Source organism: Lissotriton vulgaris, unplaced genomic scaffold, assembly GCF_964263255.1.
Source record: "Lissotriton vulgaris unplaced genomic scaffold, aLisVul1.2 SCAFFOLD_292, whole genome shotgun sequence".
Taxonomy (NCBI): Eukaryota; Metazoa; Chordata; class Amphibia; order Caudata; family Salamandridae; genus Lissotriton; species Lissotriton vulgaris.
In genome coordinates this window covers 857,269-869,965 of record NW_028249215.1, presented here as the reverse complement: position 1 = coordinate 869,965, position 12,697 = coordinate 857,269, and the positions used below count along the sequence as shown (strand labels likewise).

General features: G+C 40.5%; 1 protein-coding gene across 2 annotated transcripts in view; it reads left to right on the top strand.

The window, feature by feature from the left end:
• Nucleotides 1–12,697, top strand: part of LOC147663659 (GRB2-associated-binding protein 2-like) — a 504,795-nt gene that overhangs the window by 464,595 nt on the left and 27,503 nt on the right. For both annotated transcript variants that reach the window (XM_086950289.1, XM_086950288.1), the window contains one exon: nucleotides 3,644–4,227. In XM_086950289.1, the coding sequence (XP_086806415.1) occupies nucleotides 3,644–4,227 (584 nt within the window). The remainder of the gene's footprint in view (nucleotides 1–3,643; nucleotides 4,228–12,697) is intronic.

The window sequence follows — 12,697 nt, the reverse complement described above, 5'->3', positions numbered from 1 at the left end:
CAAAGGCATCAGATGTTCACAATCAAAATATGTTTATTTTCAGATTAAACACATCCTTAAAACATCATCAAAAATAGGGCATAACAAAATACAATATAAGCATCTTGGCAAATATAAGCATACAATACATTACAATTCATAAAAACATTAATATATGATAGATCTAGATAACAAGTCATTCGTGGAAGAGAAAAGATCTTCCACATGATCATGATTATTACCAAAACCTTTCGCAGGTGGCATGTCAAGAGAAGTCACCACCACTTATTATAATTTGTATAAGTTACAGCATACAATAGTCATACTGTGGACCACCAGGAACTGTGAGAAATATTACAACAAAATCGAATAGGCCACCGAGTTCATAACAACATAACAATTAATACCATTCACAGAGAAGCAACGTATAAAATCAGTATTCAAGAAAGTGCAAATGGGCAGATTCAAAGGCCTGGACATTCTCAGATTAAAGAACTAGCAGAAAACAATAATTGTTGGCACCAATTTATACACTAATGACCTGAGCTTTAATATACAGCTCAACTTAACATATTTTTTTTATAAAGTGCAACGTGTAGATGATGCAAAATTAATTCTCAGATATAACATCTCAACCACCAGATACTCGCACTACAGCAGCATAATAGTCATTATTAATACCAAACTGCAAAGGTAGCAATTACTTGAATGAAAAGCACGTCTAAATACGCAACGCGAGGCTGCGGAGAGCAACCTAAGCACTGCAAAAGTACTAGAAAAAGTGAGCGCTTTGTTTTTATGAAATAACTTAATATGGAATAATGTACAAATCGCCTAGGCAACCACTAGGGCTTTGCATCTGATAGTCCACATCCAGCCCAGAAACTTTGCACTGGAACTTGCATATTGAGATCTAGAATCCGATTGGTAAAATTCTCATGGCCTTTGCGCAGTTTCTTGTGCCAAAAGTTTGGCAGGCTGGCCTGATCCGGGTCTGCCTTGGATGTACGTAAGCCGAACAATCAAACAGAACGTGGCTGCATCTTCTTTGTACCTATTACAGGTTGGACAAATCAATGAGGACTCCGATTGGGTTGACCATTTTACAGTGAACGTCTTAATTGGTAAAGAGCATATCCTGAACCGAACATATCATCTCCTATCTAGGGGGTTGGTTATGCAGTCCAGATATTTTTCATACAGAAGACTGAGCTTGAACTGCACAAAATTAATAGCAAGAGACCCTCTGGAGCTGTTATCAGACTCTTTTTGAATCACCCAATGCAAGTATAGTTTCTTGATTTGATCGTTGAAGGGAATTTTTCTCAGACGATGTACACTCCTAATAGCTCAGCAGGCCTAGGGTAGACAACACCTTTCCGGTGTATTTTTTACACCACTCAATTTTCTGGATTCTGTCTTGCCTGATGACCTCCAGGAAGGCCTCTGTATAGTTAGCTAATTAGGGATTGGTTCTAAGTCTCTGCCAAAACCGGATTGGTCGGAGCCCTGCTTTGTCAGCAATTTGTTTCCTACCCATGTCAAGGTTGAGTTGAAAAAACTGTGTAATAGGGGGGACACCAAAGTTCTGATGAACTTACGTCCTGTTTGTTGAGTCCAGAAAGATTACAAAACTCTCATAATTCTACGCCATATAGCCCAGCAGCTCTAGAATCATAAGTCTGCAAGGAGGGCACTATGGGTTTACTATATAAAGCATGGTGCTCCTTCAAGATGGCACCTGATATCTGTTTATGTTTAAGGGTTGCTTTGTCAATGTGGTGTTCCCATGACATGCCGGATGACAGTGTGATGCCCAGATACTCAAAAGTGTCCACCCTTTAAAGTTCTTCACTACCTAAGTACATTTTCCCACTATATGATACATGTTGATTTATTAACATACATTTTTTCTTGGTTGCCTTGACCTCAAGGCCCCTTAACGACAAAACTCCTTGAAGCGTGACAGTAGAGTTTAAGCCCTTTAGGTATTAAAGACCCAAGCAGGGTGTCATCAGCAAACAATAGAGGGAATACCTTCACATTGGCCAAGGATGGGGCATCCGAGGGTACAGCCGACAGAATGTACACTACTTTGTTCAAAGAGAGGGAGAACAGGGTTGCGGCAAGTACACAACCATGAGGAACTCATGCTCCCCAAAGTACTCTGGCATGATTATCCTCATGAAGCCAAACAATAATTGAGAGTATGTTGGGAGGCTTTCCCATCTGCCATAACTCTTGCTGCAGCTTTTGCCGAAGGACCAGATCAAATGCAGCCTTCAGGTCGACATACGAAAAGCACTGTTTTCCAGTGCAATAAAAGAGGGTGGACTACCTAGTCCACAGTGCTAATTTTTTCCTCGAAATCTGCTTGAAAGGCTGAGAGTTTTTGCACTTCGTCAATCGATATGCAAATATTATCTAAAACAACCATGCAAAAGACTTTCTGTATCGAGTCAATCAGACTAATCTGTCTATAGCTGGATGTCGGGCTACGATGCCCTTTCTGCAGATGGGTAACACCTCAGAGACTTTCCATGACTTAGGGTTTGGCACTCCCTTGCCTATAGCGTGCTCAAGAATAAGATATTATTCAACACATTTTGCTTTGTCAAAAAATAGATCACCGGGGATGCCATCTGGCCTGAGAGCTTTCCCCGGTGCAATTGCACCCGTAGTAAGTTCTACATCCTGGAGATCAAATGTCTCCACAAGATCTGGTTTATCTATAATAATCAAGACCTGATCTTCTCTGATACTATCTGTCTTGTCTTCATTAAGTTTTGGTCTTATGTTTAACTGAGACAAAAGTCTAACCTTACAACTTTTGGTATTCACAAAGGGCATTTACGAGTAGTGAAGTTAGACTTTTCTCTCAGTTTTGGTCTCAGTTAAACGTAAGACCAAACTTAAGTTTAACTGAGACAAAAGTCTAACTTTACTACTTATAAACGCCCTTTGTGAATACGAAAATCGTAAAGTTACACTTCCATCTCAGTTTACCTTTGTGAATCGGGCCCAAAATCTTTTTCACAATGTTATTGAAGCCTGTTTTTTTAACCTGTATGGTTGAAATTTGTATTCAAGAACGTCACAAAATAGGTACGTGTTTATGATCGAGTGAATGCATCGTATGGACATTGCCATTAAACTAGTCACGTTGTGGCCTGCTCAAGTAAAAACGACATAAATTGCTAGTGTGTGGCTGGACTCTGGAAGTTAGCCCTTAAATTGTTAGTTAGTCAATTATAGATAGCGGAATTCACGGGCATCCATTTCCAGAAGCTGAGGTAAGTCCTCCATCCTCAGAATAAACAGGAGCACGCACACCCAAAACCAGGTATCTACAGGCATTGTTGACTTCGTGCAGAAAGGGAAAATATCAATACGAGCGTGGTTTCTTGAGAATCACTAGAATGGGTCATTGAGGGTGAGCAGGAGAGTGGGAGAAGGCTGCTCTCTATGGCTACGGTGGGCCTGATTCACAAAGGTACTTACGTGTGGTAAAGTTAAGAGTGTGGAGTCTCCACACTTGGGGAGAACTGTGGTGCGAAGTTAACATTACTACACGGAAGTAACTTTATGAATCGGATCCTGAGTATTCACATAATATCTGAAAGTGATGAATAACAGTGATCTTTTATTCTCTTTCCTCTTCCAGGAGTGCTAGCTTCTCCCAAGCCACAAGGACCTCCTTCTTCATGAGAAGTGACACTGCAGTGCAGAAGCTTGCCCAGGGTTATGGACATTGTGTAAATGGTGTGGGTGGACACGTACATGGCTTCTACAGTTTGCCAAAGCCAAACCGGCACAATTCTGATCTCAGGGACAGCGCCTACGATCTCCCAAGAAGCTTTGGCTCCGACACGCCTAACAAATCCAGCCTCACCGGACTAGAATCCGAGAGTGAAGACATGCTCAATAACTATAAAACCCCCAATAATGTGCTATGGAAGGAGTTAAGCGAACTTTCTGCAGACTCCTATGACCTCCCCTCAAGCCCGCTGGCAGTTTACCAAATCCCAAGAACTTTCACGTTGGACAGGAATCATAATGCACTGGACATGGCGTCTAGCGACTCTCCCACTGCCCCTCCTCCCCGACCCCCTAAACCCGGGCAGGCAGACTCAAGATGGGGGAGCCCGCAGCAACAGACACACAATGGAGAAAGTGTGGACATGTTGTCGGTCACCATACCCCGAAGAAATACGCTGCCTGCAATGGATACTAGCAGGCTACATCGAGGTAAGCAAAACAATAATTTTAACTCATAATGGCAAATTGAAATCCTATTGGTCTGGTACCCAGGATGTCTTTTCTACACTGGGCCTCTAAACGTCCCAGTGACTGGCTGATAAGTTGAGGCAACCATAAAAAGAATGTCTCTTTGGTTGACAGGAATCCTGATATAATGGAGTTAGGATTCCTCTGCAGCATTGTTGTGTAAATTTGCATTATTTGTCATAACACTGAAATTATTTATTTAGTATTTGTATAAAGTGCTATTGTATCCTGAGTTGTGTTGGTGTTAGTGTGCTTTACAAAGAGCAATCAACCAAAAAGACTTGAGGGCTAATTTAGAAGTTGAGGGATGGAGTACAGTCCATCAGGGTGGCGGAGGACATTACCTCTGCCATTCTGATGCTTCTATGTCTGTAAGTTTTAGAGATGATCACCGTCCCACTGGTCATCTCTGTACCATGAAAGGAACTGCAGTCACAGTGGTTCCCTTCAAAGTATAAAACCTTTGGTGGAAGGTCGCCGTCCGTTTAAAAAAATAAAAGCATTAAACCTGTCGTCTCTAAATGGAGCGGAAAATGCAATGGCTTTACTACAACAGCCCCTCTTCATCGAGCCTTTGGAGTAGGCTTTCTGTCAACGGAGCCAACAGCTGCTCCGGCGATGGAAATCTTACGATATGCCCTCCTGTATATGCAGTGGATGGACCAAGAGTTTGGTGGACAGGGTACTCCTTCACGTTTGCAGCAGAGATCCCTGTCTGCCAAACTCAATATCAGCCCCTTAGTCTCGGGAATACAGTAGGATATGAGAGAAGTGATGAAGCATTTAATGTGCAAAAGTATAAAAATCATATGAGGAGAGCTGGGATGGGTTGGTGTCCAGGGCCGGACTGGGAACAACACCCGGCCCTGGCAAAGTGCTCGGCCGCCCACCCCCCCAATCCCCACTGGATGTGGGGGGGAGCTAGGAGGTGCCCCCTAGTTCTTTGCCAGGGACGGTTTTCAGCCGATTTTGGTACAGGGCCGATTTCGCAGCTATGCTGCAAAAACGGCCCTGAAACAAAAACGGCTCCCAGGGGGCCAAAACCGGCCCCCACCCGTGCAGCGCACCGGGGGATTGCCCGGTGCCCGCTATGGCCAGTCCGGCCCTGTTGGTGTCCGTAGGACAGGGAAAACAGAGAGCAGATGAGCACATAAAAAAAGTGTGGTGGAGGGTAGCAAGTGTTCATACAGATTCATTGATAATGTCTAATAATTAGCCTTTGGATGCAGTTAAGCACGTGCTAAGAAAAAATGGCATATCCTGGTGAAGTCATATCAGTAGCTGTCCTAACTGGTTTCATGTATATGACTAAACAACCTGTGCTAGTGACTGAGTGTTGGGCTAAGGGAAGAGGTTAAACAGGCTAGTAGGGAGACTCCCTGTTACTTCCTTTTATCTTGAGGGTTAAATGGTGTGAGGAATGCTTTTGAAATGTTGTTCTAACTCTTGTTGGTTTTGCTGCCACCTCCCACTAATGTACTTAATATAAAATAAAGCACCTGCTGTATTACACATTTCTACAGTTTCCTGATGCCACCTACAGGAATTGATCCTCCTATGCATCACCTTCATTTTTATGTAGATTTGGCTGGGTGTTTTGCAGACAGCCACACAGTATATTTTCAAGACAATTCAACCTTCTCTTGTGAAACAGGGCTACATTCTCCCTATGAAAGCCACGTAGAAATAACAGAAATACAGGTACTTAATGCTATTTTAATCTGAATCAAGATGCAACCCCATATGTTGAAGAGTCCCTCTTTTCAGGAACAGCAGGTCTTCTGATAGGCTAGTTTACATTAACAGTTTTATTATCTTCCTAGATGTAATAAGAGTCATAGTCGCTATGGCCAGGATTTCACGACAACTTGTGCTAATTAGTATAGAGCAGGAGTCTCCAACCTTTTCTGTAGTTAGAGCTACTTCTGATCAGTGAAAATCATTGTAAGCTACTGAATGCCAAGCCACTTGTACAATGTTAGCAGACACCCCAACGCCCAGTTTCATCGAATCTAAGCCTTATGTCTATAGAGCCTAGGGTTTGAACAAAATACTTTGCTTAGGGGCATCTTGACAGGGCTGCCATTTGTGTCAGTGAGAGTGTGGTATTTGGGTATGTATGAGCATGTGTTTGTATGAATGGGATATATGTGTATGGGTGAGTGAGAGTCTGTGTTGTTTGTACTTGTGGGACAGGAATCCTGGTTGCCATAAGTGGCACTGTTACGTGTATAAAACAAACATACAACTATCTTTTTTTTATAATTGGAGACATTTAAAGTGCAGAAAAAAGTTCAAATTAATGTTCATAATATTGAAAAATATTTTGCACTTTAAATTTCTCCCACTTAAAAAAATAGTTTTTTTCAGTTATATATGAGACACCGTGTCTACCAGCCACTGGAAGCAAGATGCCTGCTATGTGTAAATGCGACACTTTCAAATGGAAGAAAATTAAACTGAAGAGTAAAACTTGTTTATATGAATTCCCTAAAACTCATCATTTAAATATTTTCCTGTTTCAAAGCGTTGCATTTACAAACAGCAGGCATCTTGCACCCAGTGGCCTGTAAACATGATGCCATACTTATAACAGAAAAATACAGTCATTTGTTTGAATAGGGAGAATTTAAAGTGAATAAACATGCTTCATAAAATATTAAGATGCAATTGGCTTAATTAAAAGTGAAGAAAATCACTGACTCAACGTTTCATAAAAATATTTTTATCCACTTTAAATTTCTCCCATTTGAAAAAAATTACAGTATTTTTCTGTTATAAGTATGGCAGTGTCTTCTGACCGCTAGAGGCCTGCACTTTGAAATTGCAACACTTTGAAAGGGGATACAATTAAAATTAAAAGATAAGTTAATCATTAAGTTAATTCTTAATTTAAATTTTATCACATTTAAAAGCATTCAGAAACAACACTTTGTCCTCTTGCTCCAATATGGAGTTGACAAGGACTTTTATAAATCTGACTCTAGCACTCCTCATTATCAGGACCTGCTATCTCCATCCTGCAACTGACAATGTAAAATAAACACAGTGCTCCCTTAACTTTAAAAGGAAAATGGGGCCCTGTGCTTATTTTAAAATGAACCCAAGACTGTGAGCTGCTCTGAAGGTGTCAAAGAGCTTCTGGTAGCTCACCATCAACTGGTTGGAGACACCTAGTATAGAGTTACTGCCCTCTAGCAACATGTTGTTCTCAAGATCAGAGAAGCTCTATTGACAGTAGATATACTCTTCTCAGGGAGACTGGACTACAAAATCCCCTGATATGTTCCATTAGATTATATACCTGTTGTATATGGCTAACATGAGAAAGCTACTGGTATAAAGGGTACTGTAGGGTGTTTGGAAAGCTTTAAACTGTATTTTTTACAAGTGCATTCACAATGATGTAATCAAGTGTTGTCCAAGCCCTAAACATTTTAACACTGCATCCTCTGCAGAATGTTGCAGTTTTCAGACATGGCTGGTGATGGTTGCCCCCATTTCCTTAAAACAAATGCATCTTAAGCTTATGAAAACTGTTGAAAAAATGGGTAAACCCACCATTTCCAGGGGATTTTCAATAGAAACCTTTGGGAAGGGATGGCAGACCTGCACAGTGTTACACATATATGCTGGTGTAGGGAGACTAGTGGGCATACCAAGACATCATGAACTGTGGCTCTCCAAGAACCAAAGATCTCATTCAGTGTATGTGAGCCCAGTTACCAATGTCATCCTGAAACTACGGGTAGATTAAGTTCATATCTTGCACTTGGCTCAAGTAATGAAAAAACACCCACATCAATTGAATGCAATTTAAGCCAGTGACCTGCAGATCCAGCATTGTCCTAAAAGTTAAAGGAGATGAGGGAATACAAACCTCACAAAGTTACCAGGGCAAAATTATTTCTTTGTGAAGCAAAATGTCCTTCCTGACTGCTGCAAAATGGGAATCGTGGTGCGAAGGCTGAGACACCCCTATTTGTTTGGCTCACAGTCAGGATTGCCAGTGCGGAAAGTAGAGAACTTGAGTATGACTGCATCCCTCACCCTCCCTCCAGACAACTGAACAAAGAGAACATGGATGCTTATTCGAACTCTACATGCAAAAAGCTCTGAATCAATATGCAAGAACCCTGTTTATATTGAGCTTGGCCTGTTGAAATATAATCTACAGTGGCCTAACCGAAAATCTCAAAGGTCCAGAGTCAGGCAGCTAGATTCATCCTTGATTAGAAGCAGCACACTCTCTCTATATATGCCCTTGAAGCCCTACTTTGGCTTTCAATCAACTACTCCACACCGTGTAAATGGGTTGTTGAGCGAGGGCTTAAGTTATCTGCAGAGGCTGACCGTAGGCTGCATGTGACTCCCTCACATCAGCTCTGCAGACACACGTACATCAATCAAAGATCTGGTGGCAACAGGCTAGGCAACTAATGTATAGCTAAGGTGCCCCTATTTACTTTAAGGCCCAAGTGGAGGGGGAAGAAAGAGAACCAGAATTGGCCGCCTCTTGACGGGCCTACATGATTTAAGCTTCGGTCATGGCTCTATGTGTTTAGGCATATACAGCACAGAAACATGAAGAGATAGACTCAAATCTAGCTTTTTTGTAGCTATCTTTATTTATACAAAAGACATGATTACATTTTTACTTTTGTCTAAATACATAAAAACACTTTTAAAAAAAAAATATATCCAATAGAATAATTATGACTTTATGAACAAACAATTAAATCCAAGATTTTTACAACATGAACTAAATCGACCCCCACTAAAGAGCGGTGTGAAAATCAAAAACCAAACATTCCTGCAGTCTCTCGCTCATTCATTCTTCTCATACATTCTAGGACTCGTACAGGCTATGCAACTCCTGATTGAAAAAATTCTGGTTTAAGAGGATGACTCTTTTTTACAAGGACTTGGATTAGGAGGCCTACATTTGCTTACCGACATTGATCTCTCCCTGTTACAGTCAAAGAGCTCCCAATTCCTTCACTTGGTCAGTTATTATGCATGTTTTGAGGGCTCGGGAGATTCAGCTTGTACCGATGTCCAGTTGGTTGTTCAGAGATGTCTGCGTAGTGTATGGTGGCTTGGCGGTACGAGAAATCAGAAAGAGATGATGTGCTTTTGCATAGTAAGAAGGACCATATCGCACCACGCGGGACGCTATCCAGTTTATAGAAGAAGGGTTGACACGGAGATTTAAATCTCGTGTTTTTGGTGTTTCCCGTATCCTGGGATGACATAACGGTACTTGGAAACCGCACTTTCGTGTTTTTCTTCATTACTCTACCGCGTGCTGGGTCCATTTTACTTTCTCTATATATACTTTTTATCAAAGCTATCATGCTAGATGTTTTGCCGAATTCGAAACTGTGATATGATCGTGTTATATTTAATTTTTATTCAGAATATTGTACATGATAAGAAGATTATTCGCTGGACGAATATCTCCTGGAAAGTATAAGGAGGCAACACACCCCTTATAATACCTTGAAATACATTTTTATCCAAGAAGTATTGGGAAACATTTGTACAATTGTCCTGATGAAGGCGGTTTTATGCTAACTGTACCGCCGAAACGCGTCGATGCCTAAGGAGTGAATTTGGAATAAGAAATCAAGGAAAATTCATAATTGTGTTGTTTGAGTTTAGTCCTTTTTTCCTGTAGCTTCTTTTTATTGGAATGTTGATTTTATTTATTATTGTTTCGTCCTGTATGTGTTTCCCAATTTTTAACAAAATATAATGTATGTTAATAAATTGTCCAAAGACTTAATTTTACCATAGTGTTTTCACGTGTATTGAAATTTTTTTACTAATCTCATTGCTTCCTTGTTATCTAGTTATATTGGTGAGTTTTTCGTTTGTCTGTAAGTACTTATGTGTTTATGCTAATTCGCCCAAAGGGAATTATTATTTTTTTGACTTTTTCATAGTGAACCAAGGATTAGTATGGGTCATGCTGCCACACGTTGATATCTGGGTCATGTATTGCATGGGTTGAGTAACCTGGTTATGCTGAGTCTTTAATGTACACATCCTTCATAATTCTTGGACACGTACCTGACCTAAAATGTCAAAAGAGCTGGGCGGCACAGACATAAAACCTTCTGTGCATCAGTTTACCCATTGTTTTCATTTTGAGTCATGATAAGCGTGTTTTGGTGCACAGTAATATGAGGCTTTATTGACATTCATCATCCCACTTTTTAGATTAGTTTGTCCCGCTGATGGCCGCCGATTTTCCAATTTAAAACTGTAATAGACTTGCAACAAATTCAGCTTTCATAAATATGGGAAAACAATTTTGATCATGTCCTAGAATAAGAATGGGTTTTACATGCAAAAGAATCACTGCTTAATTTGAGAATGTAAGAAAGTAGTTTATTATATGGGGTGGGCAGTTGCCCATTTTAAGGAGTAAAATAGTAACTTGTCATTAACTTGAAACCAGAAGTCGCTAACCTGAGCTAAATCCTCTAGTAGTTATGGTACAGAGTAGACAGGCTCAACTTAGGGCAAATGTGTTAAGTATTTATGCTGCACCAAAACAGTAATAAAGTCAAAACACCAAACAAAAAAATCCCAAACCAAATTAGAAAATAGAGTAAATTGTAATGAACAAAATACCTTCAAAAAGATTTTTTAAAAACAAGAAGCGGAACTAGAGATATGAATTTGTCATGTTTAAAATACATATAGTGACAAAAAGCACTAAGAATCAGTGCTAGACCATAAAAGCAAAAAAATAAAATCCATAACAGTACCATAGAACATTTCATATTGCTAACAATAATCAATCTGAAAACATTCAGTGTCTTTTGGATGTATCCTGTGGCTATAATACAGTGCAATAAGCGTTCATATGACTATAACAAGCAAACTCAAACAATGGGAGAGGAGGAAAAAATATCTAGATGATTAATTCATAGGGGACAACTAATTTTCCTATACTGGTGGCACAAGTCCAATACCTTACTATTTAATCAACAAGCACACATCACAAATATTGGAGAACGTGATTATACATTTTAATTATCGTAATCACAAGAAAACATTCTTCAATAAATTTCAGTCAATATCAAATTTACATTATACACAAATATACATATATATGTACACAACTATATAAAACAACAAGGGACAAAATACACAGAGTTAATACAAACAATACTTAATTACAAGTAAATCCATCTTCACCCAGACAAAATTATTGAAGCAAACGCTAGGTATCCTCCTATCACTTCTAGGAAGTACACTCTGAGGTAGTCAGACACAATTGGTTCAAAAACAAACAATATAGAACCTAAATATAAAAGAAATTGTGTCAACGAAATATAATTCCACTTTAGTTAAAGTTTGAATCAGACTCCTCTTAATGGAAAGTGTTGACGCAGTCACGTTTCGGCCTTCCAACCAATTCGGCCTCCTCAGGACAGGGTGAAACAAATAACAAAAAATCCGATCAGGCAGCACCCTTCACAATAATGTAAAGCAAACAAACAATTCTTTTTAACCCCTTCGTTGCGGGGTATATTCCCCCGCTGTGCTGGGGGGAGGCGGGCGCGCACAGCGCTCACATGCTCATGACGAGCTGAGCTCGTCATGAGGCACGGCGCTCCTGTGCTCATGACCAGCTCAGCTCGTCACGGCCACACCCGTTCCCGTGGAACACTCAGCACAGCAGGGGAATTATCCCTGCATGCGAGCGTTCCACGGCTCATGACGAGCTGAGCTCGTCATGAGCACCGGAGCGCCGTGGCTCATGACGAGCTCAGCTCATCATGAGCATTCAAGGGGTAAATAGTGCAGTACATCGGTGAGGTTTACTCTCACACGTCACTTTCAGTAGGGAGAATAATCCCAGGTCCAAATCACTGTTCATGTAAGGGCTTCAATTCGCGCATAAACTCCCAGGGATCTGCATACAGCACCGCGGGAACTCGCGTGTCATATGACTATAAAGCAAGTTATTCTGTATACAAAGATAAAAAAGATGTAAAAACATACCAGCAAGAGTTCACGGGGGACTATGAAGGCTAGGCCAAGTTAAGGAGAAAGACACACTTTTATACCCACAAACGACCTCTACATAAACTCTCAGCGGTTAAAATGTGCAGTTATTGTGCATAACATTACCCAAACAGAGGCAGGCTATATCAGCAAATGTATACATTTAAAATTGAGTACAGCATAAAAAAATCAAAGCATGCAAATAGACATGGGAATAGAATAGGGCCTAGACAGGAATACTTCACATATGCTGTCAGATGGACATAGTGCAACATTTACACACATTGGGAAATAGATAACCAGCCAGGGACATAGTATCATCAAATCAATATGTGTTAAAGTGCAGTGCAGGATATTCATGCCAATAGGGGCGCAATTGAGTCAGCTGAAAATACTGAGTGCTACA